The sequence below is a fragment of the Diabrotica virgifera genome, chromosome 7 (genome assembly GCF_917563875.1).
Source record: "Diabrotica virgifera virgifera chromosome 7, PGI_DIABVI_V3a".
Taxonomy (NCBI): domain Eukaryota; kingdom Metazoa; phylum Arthropoda; class Insecta; order Coleoptera; family Chrysomelidae; genus Diabrotica; species Diabrotica virgifera.
The window spans coordinates 218,231,630-218,258,400 of record NC_065449.1 but is presented as its reverse complement, the minus strand read 5'-3'; the positions used below and the strand labels follow the sequence as shown (position 1 = coordinate 218,258,400).

Genomic DNA, 26,771 nt, shown 5'->3' with positions numbered 1-26,771 from the left:
ATGCCTCCCGTAAAATTTTTCTCTCTTGAGCTTCTTTCATCCAATTTGTACTGATGCGCTTTATACCATCCGTCCATTTAGTCGGTGGTCGTCCTCTGCTTCGATATGTCTCTTATCTTGATCGCCATTCCAGAATCTTTTTGATCCATCTCTTATCCATCAATCTCGTAGCATGTCCGACTCATGTGAGACCTATCCTTGAATTGAAAATTATAACATTTTCAAACATTTTAGTAGTTACTCGACTACATCCATGCATTTAAAAAGCTTGCTTTTTAAATAGCTTCATAGGAAGAAGAACTCTGTCCTCTTATAAAATTCCAAATATGCTTCTTTGGTCAAATTTTGTTGTAAAAATAATGGCCCGAATTCATGGAAATCTCTACGATTTTCTTTAGCCCAATAACGACAATTCGTCGGGTTAATACTTATTTGTTCCATACCACATTTCCTACTTTTTCGGGTTAGAAGCTGCAATAAAACATTGCCAACATAATAATGTATGTAATTTAGCCCTGATAACTCTAACAGCCAAGACTTTTCTGTAATACCTTTGTTACTTTGTGCCATATGATTATTTTATGGGTTATTTCAGTGCTTAAGTTTTCCATACGCAAAGGCCAATAGGAAGCCAGTATTTCACACGCGCATTCGGTGCTTGTTTGTGCCATGTCAGTGTCACAGTTTTTTTGCTTTTACGAATTGTATAAACCTATATTAGACCAGGGCCCATCGGTAAAAATATTAGTACATTTGGACGTTGAGAGGTGACTCAAATTTTTTTGCAGAATTTGCTTGGAAATAAATCAAATAATAATATTTGAGTTATCCTCCCTCTCAAAAAGGTCCGGAACATTGTTTAAATAATCAAAATGTCATAAAATTAAGGAAAAATTCGATTTTTTTCTTGGTTTTTTAATTATAACTTTAAAAGTGTTCATTTCCGAGAAAAGTTGTACTAAGATAAAAGTTGCGTAATTAAATTTTCTACAATACCGAGTTAGTTAAAAGTTTAAAAAATAGTCACCCTTGTTGGAAAATAGCAATAATTGCGAAAAAAACATACAAAAACAAGTATTAGCATTTTACGTTTTTCAACCATTTATGCTACAGTTAGGACCTTCATGTTTCACCCAAAAAAACTTTATGATACAGTAAAACAATACCGTAAATTTCATTAAGATCGGTTTAATAAATTTTGCAAAATAAATTTTGCAATCCGCCTTTCGCAAAAAAAATTCATTTTTTCAAAATGTTACAGGACTGAAAATAAAGCAGGTAGCAAGTTGAAATTTTTTTTGCGTATAGAAGTGTACCGTACCTTTTATTTCCAATTTTACAAAATTAATATCAACTAATACCACGGCGTCAGGATTTTCTTTAAATAAACATTAATTATTGGTGCTACGCGCAGGACAGCGGATAGTTTGCCCTGATTGGGCATTCCAATGACCTTTGATAATGATTGATACATTTTAGTTTTTATTACATTTCGATATAAATAAATAAATCGAATAACACATACTTTGTCATTTGAAATAACACTTTTATTAGCAAAAACTCTCTGTGTTCATATATTTTAACTTAGAGAATAAAAGTTTATTATTTTTGAACATATACAATTGTTTAAACAATATTTGACAAACAATAATAAAACTAGTTTGATTTTTGTGGAATAAAATATTAAAATACAACAAAATATAGAGTAAGAAAATAATATATTAGATAAAAATTGTAAGAAATTTTGGTGGAAATCAACTTGTGTGAATCGAACACCGCTGTCCTGCGCGTAGCACCAAAAATTAATGTTTTTTTTTTAATTTCCTGACGCCGTGCTAATTAATCGATTTTAATTTTGCAAATGGCAAATGAAAGGTACAGTACACTTCTATAAGCAAAAAAAAAATTTCAACTTGCTTTCTGCTTTATTTTCAGTCCTGTAACATTTTGAAAAAATGAATATTTTTTGCGAAAGCTGGATTGCAAAATTTATTTTGCAAAATTTATTGAACCGATCTTAATGAAATTTACAGTATTGTTTTACTGTATCATAAAGTTTTTCTGGGTGAAATATTAAGGTCCTAAGTGTAGCATGAATGGTTGAAAAACGTAAAATGCGAATACTTGTTTTTGTATGGTTTTTTCGCAATTATTGCTATTTTGCAACTAGGATGATCATTTTTTAAATTTTTAACAAATTTTATATTGTAGGAAATTTAATTATGCAACTTATATGTCAGTACAACTTTTCTCGAAAATGAATACTTTTAAAGTTATAATCAAAAAACGAAGGAAAACATCGAATTCTTCCTTCATTTTTTTACATTTTGATTATTTAAACAATGTTGCGGACCTTTTTGAGAGGGAGGATAACTCAAATATTATTATTTGATTTATTTTCAAGCAATTTCTGCAAAAAAAATTGAGTCACCTCTCAACGTCCATCTCAAAACAGATGCGCTCTGGACTATATATACTGTGTCAGTGTTATGTAGTGAGTTGAGGTTAACGTGTCTTACTTCTTGTATAGTGGCGACTTGATGTGATAAATAAAAGTATAAAACGGGTAAGTAAATGCATAAATTATTTATTTACGTGTGTAAAAATGTATACATATTATTTAATGATGTGTCCTTTACTATATTACCAAATTTAATAATATCAATGTTTTAGAATAAGATTTCGGCATGTGGAACAATTAAGCACTAATTTGACAATATTTCTGCCAGGAGAGCGTAAACACTCATGTAATTTTTTTGTTACAGAGTGGATATCGATCGTAAACAAATTAACGCTATAAAAAGAAATCTATTTGAGACCATTCCCGATGTTTCTAAAAGAAACAATATTGCAATGTCTGAATGTTCGTCCCGTGCGCCGTCATTACCTACTGATGTCGAGAATATGTTTAATAGTGACGATTCAGTCTGGGATCCTGATTATAATGCAGAACCACCCAGAAAAAATTTTGACTATAATAGTGATTCAAGTTCAACTTCTTCTGATGGAAACAGACAAAATACAGAGAGTTCTACAAAAATGGTGTCAGAATGTGCCGAAAAATGTACAGAAGAAAGCTCAGCAGAAAATAACATGGAAAATCAAGATGTCCAAGCAAGCAGCAAGAAGAACAAGCTAAAAAAACAAGAAAGCGATTGAGAAATTCTGAGAACTGGACTAGAAATGTGAAAAAAGTTCAGCGAGAACACGGGCTTCAATATAAGGACGAAAAAGAAGTTGTCCATGCTCCAAGGCAATGTCAATCCAAGTGTTTGAAAATTTGTACCTATCAATGTAAAAAAAACAAACGAAACGGAGGTTATGTTTAAAAACTTTTGGCAACTAAGTGATAGCAAAAAAGCCGCATTTTATTCAAAATTTGTAAAAAAAAAATTCACCAAAACGGAGGTATGTGAAAACAGAAAATATTTCGGACTGCCAGAAACAAAAAAAAAGATTCAGTAATATAAGTTTCATTATTTTAATTACTTTTCTAATTTCTTTTAATAAGTAAAACTTTTACTTTTTGTTTCAAGTAAACATGTTTTAATTCTTAATAAATTTTGAAAACAAAAAGCAGTTTTATTTTGGATGTACCCTTGTATTTTTTTAAAGGTGCAGTAATATAAGATTAGAAATAATGTAAAAACTGTGATCTAACTCTAGAATAATACATAAGATATATAGAAACGCAAACTAAAATATTTTACTTAAAGCGTTATAAAATAATTCAGTTTTATACTTTATTGCATATGGAACAAATGTGCAAGTTCCTGTACTAATTTTACTTTTTGTTCCATAAGCAAAGGTTTTTATTTTTTTTTTCAAATTTAAAAAGAGTCAGTACAAATTTGAAGTCGTAATCCAGCACACCATTTTAAATAGTTTTTTTTTTGGAATTAACATCATTTTCATGAGTTTTAAAATAAACGAGTAAATATTACCAAAATATTTAAATGTAAATATCTCAAAATGAGAATTTGGCATATGGAACAAATAAGTACTAGCCCGACGAATTGTCTAGATCTAGTGTCATTTGCAACAAAAGAACGATCATCGTAAAAACAAATATTAAATAGAAAGTTTGGATTGCTAATTATTTTCTGTCATAATATGATAGGTTACTACCACAATTTTGTGATCTCACAAAATTGTAGTCACCTATCTGAATTATCTTCATGAAGCGGGTATCTAATTATTATTCTTCGCATGTTCATCTACTTTTTTCTGTTTAATTACAACAGTAAATAGTAACCACTCTCTCCTAATTTGATTTTTTCCATATAATATCTTCTTTAATGTCTTGGTTAAAAGGTTACTCATCTTGACTCTTGATTTCCTCCAAATTTTCACTATTAATTCGGTCTGGTTCCGGTACCAATTAATCATGGTCTAACGAAAACAGCATAATAATTAACACGAGAACAAAACCAGACATAACCACAAACTGAATCAATCAGTTCTGAATATTTATTAACAATTTTTACCACCTTATAGCTGTATTAGCATTAGCCGACAATATGTTCTCAAATATGACAATGCTAATACAGGGTGAGTCATGAGGAACTAGACATACTCCTACCTCGTATAGAGGCCCCTATGGGGAATAACAAATGACCATTAAAAAGTGTCTGCTCCCATTGTTTAATAATATACAGGGCGAGTTTCGCATTTTGACAGAAAATTATATTCGTCATAATTTTTGAACGGTCAGATCGATGTTTCCCCTAATTTGGTCAATCGTTACACTATTACCACCTAATCAACTGATTTATTCAAACTAGAAAAAAATCAGGTCCGGCTTTAAAAAATTAGTTCGTTTGGGTCTTAGTAAAAATTTCACCCTGTATACGCTTTTTGAAAACTCTAATATTAATTTTACAAATTAGACAAATAGGCAATTAAAACGACGTATTTATTTTTTCCCCACACGATTACTTAATTTTTTTATAAAAAAATCAAATTTGACTATGAATTAAAAATTTGGTAAAGTGAACCATAGATTTAAAAAAAATAACTTTTATTACAAAAGTTATTTTTTTCAAACAAATATATTTGATTTATGTTACCACCTAATTAACTGATTTATTCAAACTAGAAAAAAATCAGGTCCGGCTTTAAAAAATTAGTTTGTTTGGGTCTTAGGAAAAATTTCTCCCTTTATACGCTTTTTGAAAACTCTAATATGAATTTTACAAATTAGACTAATAGTCAATTAAAATGGCATATTTATTTTTTCCCCACACGATTACTTAATTTTTTATTAAAAAATCAAATTTGTCAAAATCGCAATTTTACCATAAAAAATATAAAAAAAATTAAACAAGGTTTTTCTTAAAATTAAAAGTTTCACCGTTTGTTTTTTCTATAACACGTCTAGGTCTAAAACTCCCCATAACACTTCTCTTTGGACTCTATAGTTTAACATAGACGTGATCAAATAGATAAATTTTAAATTTTTTCACTTAATTTTTGCGATTTAACTTTGCAATTCACGAAGCTGCACCTTTTATATTTAAAAATTAATAACTTTTACGAGAAGAAGACTGAAAGTCTACAACAATTGTCATAGTCTTCACAATGGTAAGAGATATGTGCCGTAAAAATTTCAGAAAATTTTTTTAAATGGAACGTTGTAGCGAGTTAAACCGTGATTTCATCTTTTTTTTTCATTTTTAGGTTAAAATTCCGATTTTGACAAATTTTATTTTTTAATAAAAAATTAAGTAATCGTGTGGGGAAAAAATAAATATGCCATTTTAATTGCCTATTTGTCTAATTTGTAAAATTCATTTTAGAGTTTTCAAAAGGCGTATACAGGGTGAAATTTTTTCTAAGACCAAAACGAAATAATTTTTTAAATCCGGGCCTGATTTTTTTTCTAGTTTGAATAAATCAGTTGATTGGGTGGTAACACAAATTAAATATTTGTTCAAAAAAAATTAATTTTTGTAATAAAAGTATTTTTTTTAAATCTATGGTTAACTTTACCAAACTTTTAATTATTACTCATAGTAAAATTTGATTTTTTTTTAAATTAAGTAATCAGGTGGGAAAAAATAAACATGCCTTTTTAATTGCCTATTTGTCTAATTTGTAAAATTCATATTAGAGTTTTTAAAAAGCGTATACAGGGTGAAATTTTTTCTAAGACTCAAACGAACTAATTTTTTAAAGCCGGACCTGATTTTTTTCTAGTTTGAATAAATCAGTTGATTGGGTGGTAACATAAATCAAATATTTGTTAAAAAAATTAATTTTTGTAATAAAAGTTAATTTTATTAAATATATGGTTTACGTTACCAAACTTTTAATTCATAGTCAAATTTGATTTTTTTATAAAAAATTAAGTAATCGTGTGGGGAAAAAATAAATACGCCATTTTAATTGCCTCTTTGTCTAATTTGTAAAATTCATATTAGAGTTTTCAAAAAGCGTATACAGGGTGAAATTTTTTCTAAGACCCAAACGAACTAATTTTTTAAAGCCGGACCTGATTTTTATCTAGTTTGAATAAATCAGTTGATTAGGTGGTAATAGTGTAACGATTGACCAAAATAAGAGACACATCGATCTGACTGTTCAAAAATTATGACGAATATAAATTTCTGTCAAAATGCGAAACTCCTCTATATTATTAAACAAGAGGGGAGCAGACACTTTTTAATGGTCATTTGTTATTCCCCGTAGGAGCCTCTATACGAGGTAGGAGTATGTACAGTTCCTCATGACTCACCCTGTATATAGCGAATACGGATCGATAACAATAAAGGATTTCATCACTATGTGGGTGATACATATCTTACATATTAAAATTGCGAAACCACATATTATTATGAATTTCACGAGTCCGGTCTTTGCTATTTAGTTTTAGTTCTTAGTTCGTCTAGTTTATATTAATTATTATTATATTTTAGGATGAGAAAATTTACAGAAGTATTATCAAGGTTTTATGCAGCTCAAGTCTTATTAGCTTTAGAATTTCTTCATTTTTGTGACATAATATACAGAGACTTAAAGCCTGAGAATATACTTATCGACCATAAGGGCTACATTAAAATTGCCGATTTAGGATTCTGTAAGGTAATAAAATATATAGTATATTTAACCTGGTGCAAGTTAACAACTTAAAAATTCATAAAGAGAAAGTCGAACTTTTTAATAACTACATATATTTTTGACACAAAATTAGAATGATAGGCAACGAAATAGGTAAGGCACCAAGAAGAATATTACCAAGGTGAGGCACCAAGAAGAAGAGGAAAGTCTTTAATCAGTGTGTTCCGCTAGTAGGGATGGGAAAAACCTACCGGTTTAAACTTAAAACCGGTTTTTTTACTTCGCAATAACCGGTTTTACCGGTTTTACCGGTTGTTTTTTGTCCCTGTTATAACCGGTTTTTTCTTTTTAAAGTAAAAACCGGTTATTAGATTTTTACGGTGATTAGGTTTAGGTTAGGTATTATTTCGGATCCCAATCATAATTATTATTCTCAAGTAATTATTCCAAACAAAACCATAATTCAAATTTTATTTTATTTTATAAAATACAGAAGCAAACTTAAAGTGCAATCTCACATCAGCCAGAAACAATTATTAAGTTTTATTATACTATTTCCTTGAAAAGGTATTTATAATCATAATATTTACATAAGAAGTGATCTGGTTGAATTAGACGCAAACATCATCTATTTTTCACACTTAACTCTTGACATTGAAAGTGGGTGAATGACTTTTTCTGATTACCAAAAATAATGCTCTGACTATGAATATCGAATTACTGATTGCGAATAATATTCTCCAAGAATTTCGCTACGTTTTCAAAACGATACACTCATACAGGAAGTATTAAATGAGTTAAAATGTACCTATTCTACAAATATACAAACGTGTTAAAAGTAGTACATGCTCTTTCGATAGTACTAATTTTGATCATATTGATATCGAGTCGAATGGAATATCGCAAACTAAAGTGTATTTTTAATGTAACTTTGTAACCTATTGGATTAAAAAAACCGAAAACCGGTTTTTCCAATAACCGGTTTTTTTTGCCGGTTATAACCGCCAGGTTAAACCGTAAGCAAAAAAACCGGTATAACCGAAAACCGGTGTTTTGTCAAAAACCGCCATCCCTATCCGCTAGTAATCAGCTACAAATCTGTAAAACTTACTATCTCTAACAAAACACATTGACTCATTGAGCGTTTATTGACAGGAATATTTATCAATAAAAGCAATGATTATAGACACTCCGTGTCTATAATCAATGATAAAAGGTAAGATCAAAAACAGAATTAGACTTACAAATGTAAAGAGTAAAGAGAGTAGTAAAGAGAGCTTGAAGATTGAAATGGAGATGGGTCAGCCACGTCGCAAGGATGAACGAATTGAAACCAAGAGCAGATAAACAAAATAGAGGAAGACTACCTACACGCTGGCAAGAAGATCTATAAAAATGATGAAATTGAAAGTGGATGAAAATTATGAAATGACTAATTTCCAAATTACATTACTTTTCATATCGTTTCCTTCTAAGTTTTCAGAAATATAATTAGTCGTTTATCTGTTAAACTACGTAACTTAAAAACATCAGGACCCGATGATCAGGATCTAAGACTGATTTAAAAGTTACATCTCCAAAAAAAGCAAGTGTGATTCGAAAACGAACTGTCTGAGTTTCTCAGAGTCGGAAAAGCAGTTAAACAGGGGTCACATACTGTCATATGTCACTAGCATTATTTAACATGTCCTCTGAAAACACCTTTAGAGACGCCTTGTACAAATCAGAAGATGGTATTGCTGTAAATGTCCAACTTATAACCAATATTAGATATGCAGACGATACAGTATTGCTGATAGATAGTGCGCAAGGAATCGAAAAATTGATGGATAATTTTGTAGAAAAATACAACAAATACGGCCTGTAATTAGTAACAATACCAACATAATTGCCCAAATTACAATAAATGATAAACCGTTAGAAAGAGTGGAGAAAATTAGTTATTTAGACAGCAATATTAGGGATAGCTGGGATCAAAACTACGAGACAAAAACTCATATTGAAAAAGCCAGAGGATCTTTTAACGTTCTTATGAAAGCACTCTGCAACTTGTCAATGTGGTAGCCAAAATCACTAGAACGTAGACCTTCAGAAGTTTTATCGTAGTTTATTGTTATATTTTCCAAAGCCCTTGCAATATGGAAAAGAAAATGCAGTAGAATGGGCATCCAAATCGACGACAACACCTGCCTGTACACCCTTCAGTTTGCAGACGATCAGATAATATGTGCAAACGATAAAGAAGATTTGGAATATATGACTCGCAAATTGAAGGAAGAATACGAAAAATGGGGATTGCAGATGATATGATATTGGACAATAATCAGAAAATAACTAGCTGTGATAAATATAAATATTTGGGCATTAATTTCAACAAGGAAGGTACTGACGATGCAGAAATTAAGAGCAGAATAAATAAAGCAAGAACTATAATTAAATCATTGAACGGAGTTTTGTGGAGTACCGAGATAGGGAAACAAAGAAAAATGCGAATATACAACACCATGATTAAGAGCACATTGGTATACGGATCCGAAACATGGAGAATAAAGGAACACCTAAAACGAAAAATAGAAGCTACTGAGATGGACGCCCTAAGAAGAGCAAGTAGAACATCGAGATTGGACCGGGTTAGAAATGAGGAAGTAAAGCGAAGAGTGAATTTACAGGAAACGGTTGTAGAATGCATTGAGAAGGAACAATTAACGTGGTACGGACATGTTCAGAGAATGGGGGAGGAAAGACTGCCAAAGAAAATTATGAAATGGATACCCACAGAAAACAGAAAAAGAGGAAGGCCAAGAACGACATGGATACAAGGAGTAAGACGATCAATGAGTGTACGAGGATTAGAAGATGAAAACTGCAATGATAGAAGATATTGGCAACAAGGCATCGGACAACGTCGGAGGACGTTTTGAACCCGAATTTTTATATGTATATTGTTATATTCTTTTTTATTGTAATTATGTTTTTTTCCATACAGATAGTTCGGGGTCGTACTTGGACGCTTTGCGGCACACCTGAGTACATAGCTCCAGAAATAATCCTCAGCAAAGGTTATGGAAAAGCCGTTGACTGGTGGTCTTTTGGAGTGTTGCTCTTCGAAATGAACGCAGGTTATGCTCCGTTTGCTTCTGCAGACGTAATGAAGATATATGAAAGAATCATCGCGGGAAAATATAAATGTCCAGCTACGTTTACATACGAATTGCAAAGCCTTGTCCAAAATATTTTACAGGTAGATTTAAGTAGAAGGTGAGTACATTTCTTGACATAAATCAGTTAGTTTTTAGCACAGCATAAAGAGGGACAGTAGAACAACTCTCCGAAAAATTGGAAGTAAAATCTGTAGTCGCACATGGCGACCGCGCAATGTTCGTAGTCGCTTTTGCCCCACTCTCGCATTGCTAAACGCATAGAAACGTACGGATTTTAACAGGGAAAACCCGCATCCACCACTGATGAATTACCAATTGCGTACTGCCGGTATTACTTCTTAAGATCAAAGCGCCGACAGACGAGTGGTTTTACTGTGGAACCTCTATATACTGTGGTTTTTAGTTTGTCTCTAATAGGAATTAACGAAAACTATAAAATTTGACGTGCTCCAGTAATTTGCCGTTGTTTTCGTGGTCTTCCCATTGATCATCTTCCTATTGGGAAACCAACTCGCCGTCTTTACGACTGTGTTTGCTGTCATTCAGATTATATTTATAGTTCCATTCTACTCTTCTATTTCTTACCAAGAGACTAAGAGCCGCTATAGGTGAAATTTCTTAATCATTTTAGGCACGATGGGACTTTATAACTTAAATAGTAGAACCTAAAAGAAAATGTTTGAACACTGTGCCGCCACTTTTCAGTGGCACATGCGTCGACAGTGGCGCATCAAACTTTCCACTTATGGACGGGATAAATAAATTAAAAGTTACCCTCCCTTACTAACAGAATTAAATTTTTTTTATTTTTTTAAGTTCAGTGTGATTAACACATATGATTCAGCGTAATTTTAACCCACCACCCCCTTCCCCCTGTCCCCACCATCAAAAACTTTATTTTTCGTTTTTATTTTTTTTTGGTGGGATGCAATCAATTTTAAAATTTCAAAAAATTCACACGCATAGCTGACGCTTTTATAAAATATGCCTATTTTTTATAGGCCCATAGGTAGAGTGTACATAACGTCAAAAAATTAAAAGAATTTTTTTTTTTTCAAAAAAGCGTTTAACTTTTTTGAGGAATAACTGCAAGTCTAATTTTTTCTTAAGCTTGTGTGTTTTATCAAACACTATATTTTTAATTTTTTTCAGATTTTTTCGTAAGGCTCGCCACCTTCAAAAATCCGAAAAACTATTTTGTGGGGGATTTTCCCTATTTATAGACTTCATAATATATCAAATCAATTTTGTTTTTATAGGTTATATGTAACTTGAAGTAATTGAGTCCTTTATAATATTTAAAAATCAGAAAAATACGTTCAAGCCCCCAAAACCCCTTAAAAAACAGTTTTTTGGATTTTTGAAGATTTAAAATTGATTACATCCCACCAAAAATAAATAAAATCGAAAAATAAAGTTTTTGATGGTGGGGGCAGGGAGAAGGGAGTGGTGGGTTAAAATTACGATGAATCTTATGTCTTAACAGTGGCGTGCGGTAACTTTTTCGAAAGGGGAAGCGATTTAATAAGGATATAAAAATATTTTCTTAGGGGTCGAGGGTCGAGACACTTCCCACCTGATAACACTCTGATGCGCAGGGGCTCTCTATCAGCAAAGTGCTTATGTGAGACGTCCTGGGTACAAGAACTCACACACTAAATCTTACCCCGATCAATGCGTGAGGCACTCTATTTCCGCTATTTCTAGTGACTAGTAACCTATCATTGATTGATCTGTATTGCCAGCTCGGGCCTTGAGTCCTCACGCCGGGCTTGGTTTCCTAAAGAAGAATTCTATTAAAAAAAAATTATATTCCGAGGCATTTTCCACAACACACAACTTTCAATAATATGACACTTATTTATACTTGAGGTCTATTCATCTATCAACTTCTGATAATTGTTGAATGCAGTATTTTTCAATGAATAATAGGGCTAACTTTCAAACTCTCTCTTCGCTTGTTGAATTTCTTTTAAACTCTTAATTTGAAACTTTTAATGCATCTTAATACTGAAAAACTTCGTTCAGCTGATGCACTTGTGGCTGGGATAGTTAGTACTAATTCACACAACTTGACCACTTCACACAGTGACTTGTTTAAACCAGTAGTTATAATTTTCACTAATGTCAGTTGTTTCATAAACGACACTTAACTGAGAATGCAAGGCTGGGATATCAAAAAAATTTCATTATTTAATCGTATAGTGAAATAAATTCCTCTGTGGGAAATTTTGATGAATTATAATTAGAAATATTAAGATTATATATTATAATTCTACAAATTTTAAATCGTTAAAATTTTGAAAGCTAGAATTCATTTGTTGTAGAATATTATCAAAAGGTCTCTCTGTTTCCTCTATTCTCTCTGTCTCTGACATTATCAATCTTCATTATTTTTCTTTCATGTTCAAACCCCGTATTTTCAGTTTTATCCCAAATATTTTTAAACTGCTCTCGTTTTTTTAATTATCGTATTAATAAAGTCATCAATTTGTCTTATACAAAATGCAATGTCATTTGACTTCTGTAAAATGTCAAATAAAAGATCAGTAAAAGGAAAAATCTCTGCAAAAAATTTAAATCGAAATATTGTTTAAGCGAATGTACCTATGTTGACCTAAGCACCCCTTAGCAGTCGGAGCATCTCACTTTTGGAAGGCGATAGAACGATCGCTTCCAGAGGGTACCAAAATTCGCGCGACTAGTGGGTGCGGTCATTGAACCCTGACCAATTTTTAAATCGGACAACTGCATGACAAGCAGCGATTTTGAGATGCGCTTCTGTCAGGAGTGGACCGAATAGTTGAATTATTGTGTACATATTGAGTTCGTTCGTACGCGATTAATTTTTAATATTTTCCAATGCCTATTGCCTAGGTAATATGTAGATTACTTGGATTAGGGAAAAAATTTTGATTATTAAATATTAATTAATAATATATTTTCTTATATCGAAGTAAAACTAGGGAAGCGGTGCTTCCCCACGCCTTTGTGTCTTAATCACATAGAACTTAAAAAAATGAAAAAAATTAAATTCTGGTAATAAGGGAGGGTATTTTTTAATTTATGTATCCCGTCCATAAGTGGAAAGTTTTATGCGCCACTGTAGACGCATGTGCCACTGAAAAGTGACGGCACAGTGCTCAAACGTTTTCTTTTAGGTTCTACTATTTAAGTTATAGGGTCCCGTCGTGCCTAAAATGATTAAGAAATTTCACCTATAGCGGCCCTTAGTCTACAAGTCCTTGATGTTCTCCACTTTTCATATGTTGGATCTCTCTACTTCTAGCTCTATTCCATAGTGTCTTACCATCGATTTTTCTAGGGATTTGCATATTTGCTGTTTATAGCATTCTTTTAGGTCTCTGTATGTCAGGTCGTGCTTCTTCGTTGTATCTTATTATTGGTCTGATGATCGTTTTGTAAATTTTGCCTTTCATTACTTTCCTAATATTTTTATCGCTATACTTAAACTGCCGTCAAACGGTCTTGTACTATAATGCCGTTAACAGCTATGACGTCATTCGTATAATGCGTTTGACGGCATTTTCTTCGGCTGCCGTTGTGCCGTTCGCTTTCACTTGCAGTCCAGCATATATACACGTGGTGAGTTAATGCACGAGTTGACGATTTTTTAAATAACACAAAATAACCGCCTGGAATCTTTAACGCTAAATTAAAATCAGTTATAATCAAAAATAGTCCTCTGGAACAGTTTATAAACACAGTTTACAATTATTTCAAGTTTAGAGACAGAGAGGGATCATAAGGCAGTTTATGGTATTTTAAAGAAACCCGTCGATATGTTTCCGGAAGGTTCTGATGAAAAAAAAATAGTTTACATTGCTCACACGTGAAGCCTCGAAGCATATTTTTAAGAGAAATTCGTAATTCTAAAAAAATCAGAGATATTACAATTTTTGGCAGACGGTGATTAGATTATTACCGATAGGCAGGGTTCCACAAATACTTCTGTTTCTTCGTGAAACTGTATAATCTATGATTCAATGATTTTATCTTGCAAGCATATTTTTGCATTGAGACGGCATTTGCAATTAGAGCTTTTTGATAAAATGATCGTAAATCATAGATGGACAATGGACTATTATAAAAATAATCAAAGAACATTAACGTCTTTGACTGAAGAAAACGAATTAACAGAATATGAGTTACCAAGTAGATCTAATGATAATATGTCTATATCATTGACCACACAAGGGTATCGACCACCAAGTTCCTATGCACAAAGAAGAAAAAAATGTCTTTTGTTATGCAATGAACTAGCAGATTTAGCTGCACAACGTACGGGCATGTTATTTGAGCAAAGGTTTACTCTATTAAAAACTCTCAAAACACTGTGGGCCAATCAATTATATTGCTGTTCATCTTACACTTATAGATGTTACAGACGAAAATGACACGCAAGTTATTATTGACAGTAATGATGAAGTTGTATTTGAAACTGACAGTCAAGTTATCATTGAAAGTAATGATGAAGTTGTATTTGAAAGTGAAAATAAGCTTGTGTGGTGAGGTGGTTCGTCAAGAGATAAGTAGGGTAGATAACGTGAAGGGGAATATATAAGAGTGAAGTCCAGAAAATGAACTTCCTATTACTCACCAAACTTTTCAAGTGAACGATGTTGCTTTGTCGACAATTAAAAGGCCAGTGGCAGTAAAGAAACAAGGACGCCCAAAAGTACAGGGCCTGAGAGAAATAGGACTACCAAAGAAAAAGAAAAGGAACCCCAAAACATTTCCAAATAGATCCAGGGTTCCATTCCAAAGAAAGGATTAAATTTCTATAATTAATTTTTTTGCTTAGTTTACAACAGGTTTACAATAAATAAAGACTAATTTTATTATGTATTTATCATTACCCATAATTAAAATACGTTTTAATACTTCACTTTGTTTTTTTTTCGTTTATAAGAAAATCTTCTAATATTAATAAATTCTTTATCAGAAATTGATACTACGATGGCCAGCCTCCAAGCGAACGGCAGCCAAAGAAAATGCCGTCAAACGAATCATAAGAATTACGTCATAGCTGTTAACGGCATTATAGTGCACGACCGTTTGACGGCAGTTTAAGTACAGCGTATTTTTATTTCTCCATATTGTTTCATTCGGGCAACCTGTGGCTCTGTTTGTTTTAATCACTTGATCTTCTACTTCTGTTTCGAGCTTTCTGTAACTAAATAGGGTGATGCCTAGATATTTACATACACTCCATCACTTGTTTCATTCTCTGACCTTCCAGCTCTAATTTACGTCTTAGTAGGTTTTCTATTATAACCATGCTTTTATCTTTTTTGGAAAAATTAATATGTTAAATCTTCTGGCGGTTATATTAAATTGGTGTAACATATGTTGTAAATCGTCTGCACTTTGAGAAATTAGTATTGTTTTGTCTGCATAGCAGATTATTTTGTGTTGTTTTCTTTCATTTGGTATGGCAAGCAAGCAAGCAATTTGATTTAACCCGACCTGTGGGAATGTCCACCCTCTCGAAAGAGTACATTCGGGTGTAACAATTCATTGGGGCGAGGTGTTTTGACCCGAGTAAAAACAGGGATCACCCCACCTCGCTCAAATGCCCCAGGCCATCCCTTTCCCCCCCATAGCACGCTGATGCGCGATGAGGGCACAACTATCGTAGCCAAATGCTCTTCACAATGGAATCCTGGGTAATAAGATTCCATGTGGTACCCTAATCGAATGCAAAAATCTTAGGCTAAGCGTGATGCGCTCTATGCCTTTATCGTCTTACTTACTTAACCGCGGTACTAAAAATTGCTTGCTTGGGCCCCAAGTCATCGTGCTGAGCCCTATTGGGCTCCGCCAAATGACTTGTTGCTCGAGTTTTTATGTGTTTTTTATGGTTTTTTTATATTTTTTTGGGGGCTTACGCCATTTTATTTTTTTTATATATATTTTTTTGGGGGCCTGCGCCCTTCTATAATTTTCTAAAATTGTCTTACCTTGGAGGTGATCGTGGTGTTGGATCTCCGTATGTAACGCTGTCTTCGGCACTTGTTTTTGAGCTACGAACTGACTACTATCACTTTTCACTTTTGATCACTTTATTCCACTATTTGCTGTTTCGGTCTTCTGTGCTTCCATCGGTGGAACTCATCATACCTTAGCATCTCTCGCAGTATGTGACTTGGGTGGTGCTCCAGTTCCGCGAATTTGACCCTTGCTTTGTCTGTCATGATTTCGGTGACTCTCACCTGTTGGAGTTCTCTGAACAGGAATCTTTCTGCTACGTATCTTGGGACTCTGGCGGCTTCTCTCAAGCTGCTGTTGTGGACCGCTTGGATCTTCTTTTTGTGGGTGTTACATGCTTGTCCCCATGCGAGAGATGCGTATGTTAATACCGGTAGTATAATGCTGTTTATCAATCTTAACCTTGTTTTTAGTCTTAGTTTGCTTTTTCTGCCTGTAAGTCCTCTTAGTGTTGCTTTCGCTATGTTGGCCTTATGGACTGTGGCTTCTACATGTTTTTGGAAGGTTAATCCTTTGTCCATGATGACTCCTAGGTATTTAGCTTCGTTTTTCCACTCGATGGGGGTGTTCTGTACCGTCAGCTGTTCCTCTGGTTGTTGTCTTCCTTTCTTGTATAGGACCGCTTGTGTCTTTTCCGAGTTGATGGCTATCTTCCATTTTATACTCCATTCCTCTATTTCTTGTAGTGCTGTTTGCAGGTTGGTCACTGCTATATCTACGTTTCTGTGTTTGGCCGCTATCGCTGTATCGTCGGCGTATAGGCTCATAAGGGTACCTGGTGTTCTAGGTACGTCAGCGGTGTATATCGTGTACAGCAGGGGTGACAGGACCGCTCCCTGGGGTACTCCAGCCTCCGGGTTCCCGAGTTCGGACAGGACTTGTCCTATCCGAACCCTGAAACTCCGGCCGCCCAAGTACGATGAGATTAGCCTCGTCATAGCCCCGCTGTACCCGTAGCCCCTCATTTTGTATAGAAGCCCCTTATGCCATACTCTGTCGAACGCTTTGCTTACGTCCAGGAACGCTGCTCCAGTGTACTTCCTGTCGTTGAATCCAGCTGCTATGTACTCGGTTAGTCTGAGTACTTGTAGCTCGCTGGAGTGCTCTGCTCTGAATCCGAATTGAGCTTCTGGGATAATGTTTAATCTATTTGTTTCCGCTTGCAGTCTGCTAAGAATGATTCTTTCCACTATCTTGCTGATCGCTGGAAGTAAGCTGATTGGCCTGTAGTTCTGCGGGAATGTGTGGTTCTTACCAGGTTTTGGGATCATAATGACGTGGGCCATTTTCCACCTGTTCGGGAATATCTTGAATCTTAGTATCGCGTTCACTATGTTTGTGAAGTACACTATAGCTTTTCTGGGCAAATACTTTAGGGCTCTGTTTGTTATTTCGTCTGGACCAGGTGCTTTTCTCGGTGAACTGTTTCGGATGTGTTCGTTGATTTCTTCCGGTGATGTTGGGGGAATGATGTCCTCTGGGTCTTCTGGTCCTTCTTCTTGTTCTTCGACTTCTTCCAGGAAGTCGTCGTCTTCGTTTTGGTGGAAGTTTAGGTCGCATTCTCTTTCGAGTGTAGCCCTCATCGCCTCTACTTTATCCTCTATGGTGTATACCATGCCGTCTCTTCCATGTAATGGGGGGATGGGTTTTCTGTCGCTTCTCAACATTTTTTGGAGCTTCCAAACGTTTTTCATATTTGAGTCTAGTTCTTCCATCTCTTGTACAAAGTTGTCCCATTTTTTGCTGCGGTGGAGTTGTAGGGCCGTTTTGACCTCTCTGTTTAAAGTATTTGCCCAGGTTTTGTCTACTCGATTTCTTGTTCTTCTGGCTATTTTTTTCGCTCTATTTTTTTCCCTTATCAGCTCTTGAGTCATTTGGTATGGGCCATTCCACGAACATACGCCTGTTTTGGATTACTTCGACAACGAATATTTTACTGTGCAACATAAGAAGTACGAAAGTAAATGACGCTAATAATTATTCCAATAAACAACAATGTAAATTGCAATTTACTTTCGTTCTTCTTATTTTGCACAGTAAAATATGTAGCACAGTAAAATATGTGGTATTCGTTGTCGAAGTAATCCAAAACAGGCGTATGTTCGTGGAATAGGGTATATTGTTTTTTTCTTCTGACTTTTTTATTATTTCATCCATGATTAGGATGAACAATAGAGGACTTAGGAAATCCCCCTGTCTTATTCCATTGCTGGATTCAATCGGGTCAGTTAGTTCTTCTTCCACTTTTACTTTTTTTGTGTTGTTATGGTAGATATTTTCGCTCGTTTTGATTATTTCTAAAGGTATATCTCTTTTAATTTGATCCTTTAATTTGATCCTGTCAAGTGATCTTCCCGACTTAAAGAGTTTTTTTTCTTCTGCTAGTGTTATAATTCGGTTCAGTTTATTTGTTTTCTTTGTTGGTGGTTAATTTTACTCTTGTGTTTAATAAATTAATTCCTCTGTAATTCTCCGGGTCCAATTTGTCTACCTTTTTAAAGAGAGGAATCAGGATTTTTTATCTTCATTCTTGTGGTATTCTGTTTCGTTCTATTATTTGTTGGGTTAGGTTTAATAGATTTTTTATTTTTTAATTTCCTTGACGCTTCCTTTACCTCTCTCTTCTCAATGTTTATATCTTGGTTTGCCTTATATTGTAACCTTTAACAAATAGGGATCGAAAGTAAACTGCTTATGTTTCCTTCTGAATGTGTTTGGTTTTTATTAGTTCCTTCATCTCTTTTGTTTCTTCTCTGATCATTTTCCATATTTTTTTTGTGTTCCATAGAAGTCGTGTCTAAAAAAATCTGAAAAACTTGACAAATAATTAAACACTAACATTAGTGGGATCAACAAACAATAGGAGAAACTAAAAAATTCGCACATCGTTCCATGCAAACAGATATGAAATAATACAAAAAGATTTGCTAAGAAAGAAAGACAATTTGATGAGTGATAAATTACTGGATTACTAGATATGATGTACAAAAGGAGATGCAGCATGAACAAGGACAATGATATTCAAAATCATTAACCATGATATTGGAAAATGGTAAAGAAAAACGACAGAACGTGCCTTTCTTATATTTTCCTTTTTCTTTCAAGATATATTAAAGAGATCTTCAGAAAGAATAAAGCTTATTCAACCTACATAAAAATATTAAAGAAATAATTAGTATGATCATAAAGAAGAAAATACACTGTCCATATTTTGATCAAAATGAGAATACAATAATGCTTAACTGACCAAAATAATATGTCATAAATCAAATACCTTTGACTCGTCAGAAAGTAAATATCAAAGGCCACATTTACTGGCAAACTACTTGGGATCACACTGTCACTAAAATTAAAGAATGCCTAATAGATCAAATACGAACCACTCTTACCTTAGTAAGTAGTATAAGAGACCAAGTTATCATCAACTGACTCCGTATAGGGCACACTGTGCTTACACACAAACATATCTTTAACAATGAAGCTGCTCCTATATGTGTCAAATACAACACTTCATTAGTAGTGAAACATGTAATTATCGACTGCCCAGTATACCAGCACCAAAGAATCGCATGTACCCTTTCACTTTAGTTAGTGAAAATTTCAAAACTGTGCTGATTTCCAACCTAACCTCTTAATGTTGTTCTGAAGCTATTTCCTTGTGGCATTTTTATAATTATTATTTTCTATGGGAAATTAGCCACAATTTTACTAAAATATGAATTTATTAACGTTTCGAAGCCCAAATCGGGTTTCGTTGTCAAAATACAAAATACTATTAAAATAAACAAAAATGTTGTTGCTAAGTAAAAAAAAATCTTCTAATAATTTATTTAATCTGACTCATTTATATCGGCAATTCAGACGTATATTATACATTTTAAAGTAGAAGACTTTAAAATGATATCGTCAATATTTATGAGTTGCGTTCCTGGGACGACTTTACTAAAAGATAGTTCATTCGATTACATGAAATCAATCCCAACTCAAGAATATCCGTCGCAAAAAAATCATAGCATGTGATCTGTCTTTAAAAAGACAACCAAATGCAACGATGACAGTAAAATTCTCGCGTTAGAGATTCCATAGTAAATCATGAGGGAAAACCAGGAAAAAACCTCGTGATACTATCCCGACATCGCAAGTATTTGGTCTTACGTTTAATTTACCTTCAAAAAACTAATACCAAATTCTGACTTTAATATGTTTAAATTATAAATAATATTAATAATACATAGATATACAATAAGTAATACTAAAATATAAAATTTGTATTAACTCGATATGTTATTGACTTACTAATCGTGGTATTTTCTTTCTATTGACTTCCTTTTTCAGTATGGGTAACCACATCCTACTGCATTCTACCGAGCCATTTGCGACACAATTGGTTTCATTTAGCATAATTAGAGCCGCTTCTTTGATTTTTCTCTTTTTACTATCTGATTCTTTCAGGACTATACTTGAATCTCTCCACTGAACTCTATGTTCATTATCCCATGCGTGTTGACATATTTGAGATCTATCAAATTCTCTATTCTTAATATAAGACTGATGTTCACTTATTCTAAGGTTTAATGGTCTTGATGTTTCACCTAAATAAAATTGTTCGCATTCACAAGGTATTTTATAAATGCAATTCTTTGTTCTTTCTTGTTCATTGTTAGGTTTAGTTTTAGATAGAATAGATCTCAATGTGTTTGTTGTTTTGAATGTTGTTGAAATGTTGAATTTATTTCCTATTGTTTTAAGTTTCTCGGATAGTCCTTTTATATAAGGTATTGTTATTTTCCTCGTATTATTTCTTGTGAATGTTGTAGGATCCCGTTCTAAGTTGTTCTGTTCCATTCGATCCAATCTTGTCGATTCCTTATTTATAAACGATAAAGGATAATAATTTTTTAATAAAACAGATGTTAACAATTGTTTTTCTTCTAAAAATGAATTTTTGTTAGAACAAGTAATTTTGGCTCTATCATATAAGGATTTAATGATTCCCTTTTTAACGTTGATGTTGTGAGTTGATTTGTAATTGAGATATCTGTTGGTGTGTGTTGGTTTTCTATACACTTGAGTCTCATATCCAATATCCTTCTTTGGGACTAAAACATCGAGGAAAGGCAAAGCGTTATTGTATTCCTTTTCCATTGTAAATTTTATTGTCTCTTCTTGATCGTTTATAATATTCAGGAATGTATCCAACAATTCTGATCTATGAGGCCATATTGAAAACACATCATCTACATATCTCCACCATACTGTGGGTTTTAAATGTTGTTTCCATACTAAAAGAGGAAGTCAATAGAAAGAAAATACCACGATTAGTAAGTTAATAACATATCGAGTTAGTACAAATTTTAAATTTTAGTATTACTTATTGTATATCTATGTATTATTAATATTATTTATAATTTAAACATATTAAAGTCAGAATTTGGTATTAGTTTTTTGAATGTAAATTAAATGTAAGACCAAATACTTACGATGTCGGGATAGTATCACGAGGTTTTTTCCTGGTTTTCCCTCGTGATTTACTATGGAATCTCTAACGCGAGAATTTTACTGTTATCGTTGCATTTGGTTGTCTTTTTAAAGACAGATCGCATGCTATGATTTTTTTGCGACGGATATTCTTGAATTGGGATTGATTTCATGTAATCGAATGAACTATCTTTTAGTAAAGTCGCCCCAGGAACGCAACTCATAAATATTGACGATATCATTTTAAAGTCTTCTACTTTACAATGTATAATATACGTCTGAATTGCCAATATAAATGAGTCAGATTAAATAAATTATTAGAAGATTTTTTTTACTTAGCAACAACATTTTTGTTAATTTTAATAGTATTTTGTATTTTGACAACGAACCCCGATTTGGGCTTCGAAACGTTAATAAATTCATATTTTAGTAAAATTGTGGCTTATTTCCCATAGAAAATAATTAACCTAACCTCTTTGCTGAAGCTTTACTCGAGCATAAAACCCTTGTTATATAGTTGTAATGTTATGCAATTCAGTCCGTTTGTTATCCAATATTTCCAGATTTTTAAGGGCAGTCGAGTGAAATTTGATATTAAAGGCATCATCAGCGCGCAAAGAACGCGTTCCAAGATATCAGCTTTAATTTTGAATATTCTGTCGAGATATTTGGCACAGATATTCGTAATAGAGTAAAGAGTGGCCGAATGGCGAATGGCGGTACAGAGCCCAATTTGAGAAATATTATGTGGAAATTACTCTATAATTAAATAAAATATTAAAAAAATCGAGTCTGTACCGCCATTAAAACCCTCGTAAGGCGGTGCGGGGTGCAGCAACACCCCAGACCTCGTTTTTTCTCCTCTCTTTTTAATAAATTTTTTGATTTTTGTCCATTTTTTATTTGCATTAAATTCAATTCTAAACGAATTCCACCCATTACAGCATTTAAAACTCTTTGAGTTTACGTGCTTTTTTGGAAAAATGACTGTAGGGTGCAAATGATGAAAATTTCATATCCTAAATTGACGTTTCTGATGTTCCACCTGGAACTAAAGGCCCCGTCTCACCATCAAATAATTGACAGTTATTTGATCAAACTTGACAGTCAAACTTGACTAGTGACACAAACTATACATACTAACTGTCACTTTGTGTCACTAACTGTCAAGTTTGATCAAATAACTGTCAATTATTTGATGGTGAGACGGGGCCTTAACAGAGCTACGGGACAAGGTCGACCAGGTCAGTGTTACGTATGCCAGTGAAAAAAGGCCGAAAGTCCCGGCATAACTGTACTCTGTGTAAAAACTTTGTGTTGCTCACTTTGTGAATAAATTCATGTGTTTGTCTTGCAACAATTATTTCATTCATAGGAGATTCTGACAATAGAAAGCTACAGAAATAAAAATTAAACTGATTATTTTTTAATGATTTTAACTTCCAATCGTATAGTAAGATATTTGATCACGTGTTAAATTCTGTCCAATCAGATTAAAATTATACTGAGAATTATCTATTATAGAAAATTACCGATAAGAATTTTTTTAAGTAGATTGTTTCTGTTTAATGGCAACCAGTTTCCTAGTTTTGACAACTGCCACATTTAAGAAAATATCCATAATATACGTATTACAAAATAATCTTACGAATATCACACGACATCTCGAGCCCTGCGGGCTCTCGTGTCTATTGCCAGACAACAAATTTTCGAAAAACTGTCGCATTATTTTCAATTTATTCTCACTCTCTTGTGATATTATACCCGATTATTTTTTTCACCTGTCAAATTCTGACGTTTTTACTTTTTCAGCCAATCACCGCGCGTCGTTCTAGCCAATCATTGAGTGTAATACTGATAAAACAGCCTCTTCCTTGATAAAACAGTATCTTCCCTGATAAAACTTAAGGTACCCTAAATTTCACATAATACGTACATATCTGTGTTTACTAACTTAATTTATGAACAGCCCTGGTACATAGATATTTTAAAAACACTAACCACGATATACTCAGATTTTCTACAGTTTTTATTTTCAAAATAAATATTTCTAAACTTTTCATAAACGTCAAACAGAACCGATGTAAACCGTACACAGAACACAGAACTAATTCTTCTATTTTGTTGCCGATTTCAACAAACCAGTGTTATCACATAAAAGGATTCGAATATTTACAACGTAATATTTTGGAACAATAGTTACTTTTAAAATACACATTATATTAGTAGAATTAGTAAAATAGTTCTAAAATTACATTCTCCTATTTTATTATTACAAAAACACGGGTGAATAATAATTAAATAAAATGCATTCACCTGGGGGTTAGGCAAAACCAATTATGGTCAAGTGGCATGATCTTCGTGGCCTGATCTTCGTGGCAAGACCACGAAGCAAGTAGGCCGCGCAATTTTGACCGATTTAAGTTTTTTATGTATTAACAATATAATAAACAAATTGGTTCATTTTTAAATCATAAAATAATTTATCTATAACCTACTTAAGACATTGATCCTAGTTGTCTTAAAAATATTTCACACATGCCCGTATTTACTAATAATACATATTGGTTCACAAAATAATCTTTTCAAATACCACTCGTCCTCTAAATTTTGCTTGATAAATTTTTTCGTTTTCATACTTAAACTTCTTTATTTAGGGTAAAATCACTCAAACAAACAGAAATGGATAAAATCACTCGTCCTTCGGACTCGTGATTTTATCATTCGGTTTGTTTTCGTAATTTTACTAAATAAAGAAGTTTTCGTGAAAACAAAAAAAATTATCGATAAAATTTAGAGGACTCGTGGTATTATCTTTGATAATTTTTGATAATATCACGTCGTCAAGTATATTACGTCAGATGCCCTTCGTTGCTACGAAAAAATACATTCAGTGACATTAATGACAATTAATGTTTTAACAATTATAAAAGTGATGACTTTCAACCGTCAAATATTTATAACAACTGTGTGTTTAATTGTACTAATTTGTACTTACATAAATAAATTACATAAAATTTTGGTTTTGAACAGTTTTATTCATGAAATAATCGCAACAAATTGCACTCGATCTCTAAGATTATTATCGAATTTTTGCCCTCGTGACACTTTGACATAATTTCACTGTCAAAAACTGTCAAAGTGTCACTCGGGAAAAATTCGATAATTTTAGAGCTCTTGTGCAATTAGTATTGATATTTTTTTTAAGAAGGAATGAGTACTTTGTTTGTAAAATTATGTTTCGTAGTATAATGAACAATTCCTAATTATTTTTCAAATTAATTTTCCCGACGTTCACATATAAAAAAATGGATATACGGATGGAGTGCAAATGCACCTCGCACCGTTATTTACGTAAGAATCTAAGCACCGCCTTACGACGGTTAAGAAGAACAAATAATGCACTTTTTTCAAATAAACTTTTTTATCCCATTTCTAGATTTTGTGTAACATTGGAATTAATTAAAAATCGATTATCTATAACAAGAAATCGAACTTGACTGACTTGACTACATTTACCGCGTCTATGAGTATAATAATTATTGTTATCAAAATAGTGTGCCTTCGCTTTTGATAGTATAGTGTCACTGCCACTGCCGTACTGCCGACGCACTGTTGCGCACCGTTAAAAGTTCGCAGAACTTTCGAAAAAAAATTGATTAAGCGCTGATGTAGCCTCTTAAATAACATATTTCTTGACCAAATAACAAACGATATTTTAGGCGATGTTTCATATGTTGAATGAGAAAACTGTTTATAGGTATGGAAATTTAAAAAATGGTATACAAGACTTGAAGAGCCATCGTTGGTTTAAAGATACGGATTTTGTGGCAATCTACAACAAACAAGTGGAACCACCGTTCAAACCAGCACTTAAATCAGTTGGTGACGCAAGCAATTTTGATCATTACGATGAAGAAACGTTAAGAATAAGTGAACACAACTTATTTAAGGAAGATTTTGAATTCTTTTAGTTTCAGTTTGGATTCAATGTATAATATATCATAAGAGTGTTATGTTTTATTTTCTAACTTGATTTATGTTGATTAATAAATAATTAATGGGAAATGTGGGATATTTTATTTTTTAATAATATATGGGCATCACAGACACCGAAAAATAGGACAGAACTAAAAGTAGTTTCTTTAAAAAGATCATAAGGAGTGGGAACTTGTTAGACCAACAAAATTGAACGTCGTATTTCCAATTTTTTCCCGTTTCTAATTGCAATTAATATTATTATGTCTACTTGTCCGTCACCTGTATGTAGAGGATTAATTAGTATTTATAATTAACTATATTAAATGAAAGAAGAATAATGCACTACAAGCTCCTCTGCAAAACATTAAATGAAGACAGTATTAGAATCATGGCGGTTGGAGTAGTACATTGACATATATTTTCTCCTTCGTAAGGATGTAGTGACGTCATGTAATTTGTTTGACTATTTCTGTCCAATTATCTCTCTCTCCTGTGCGTGTTGTTTTGCTTCGGAGAATGAGTAACCAGCCATGTCCTTTATTTGGTCTGACCATCGTACTGGAGATCTTCCTCTGGATCTTTTACACGCTACGTTACCTTTAACTATCATTCATTCCATGCCTTCTCTTCTAGTTATATGTCAAAAATATCTCAGAATATTTTGGTTGATAGTTGTGTGCTTTAGTATTGAATTATTTGCACGATGTGCGGTCCATGATATGCACAAAATTCTATATACCCATATTTCAAATGCCATTATGTGCTTTGAATAGGGTTTTTTGATGATCTATATTTCTGAAGCGTAGGTGGTGACACTTTGTACTGTACGGCAAATTTTACTTTGCCTTCCAAAATTGAATGTGAGTTTATTTGATGAACTTGATTCTTACTGAACATCATATCCTAGTTGACTTGACGCCAATTGGTATCACGTAATTATTGGATGTTCTGTTTGTGACTTCTAGTAAAAGTTGGAGATCTTCCGGATTAGAATATCTTAGCAAATGTGTTTTGAAACATAGAGAGATTAAGATGGGTTGGCTATGTTTCCAGAATAAGGACCGATAGAATCCCAAAATT

At 33.1% G+C, this 26,771-nt stretch overlaps 1 protein-coding gene across 2 annotated transcripts in view; it reads left to right on the top strand.

The window, feature by feature from the left end:
* Positions 1 to 25,772, top strand: part of LOC114329850 (cAMP-dependent protein kinase catalytic subunit beta-like) — a 43,951-nt gene extending 18,179 nt beyond the window's left edge. For both annotated transcript variants that reach the window (XM_028279105.2, XM_028279106.2), the window contains exons 4-6: positions 6,918 to 7,083; positions 10,046 to 10,317; positions 25,471 to 25,772. In XM_028279105.2, coding sequence (XP_028134906.2) covers positions 6,918 to 7,083; positions 10,046 to 10,317; positions 25,471 to 25,684 — 652 coding nt within the window. In that variant the 3' untranslated portion in view covers positions 25,685 to 25,772. The remainder of the gene's footprint in view (positions 1 to 6,917; positions 7,084 to 10,045; positions 10,318 to 25,470) is intronic.
* The last annotated feature ends 999 nt before the right edge of the window (positions 25,773 to 26,771 follow it).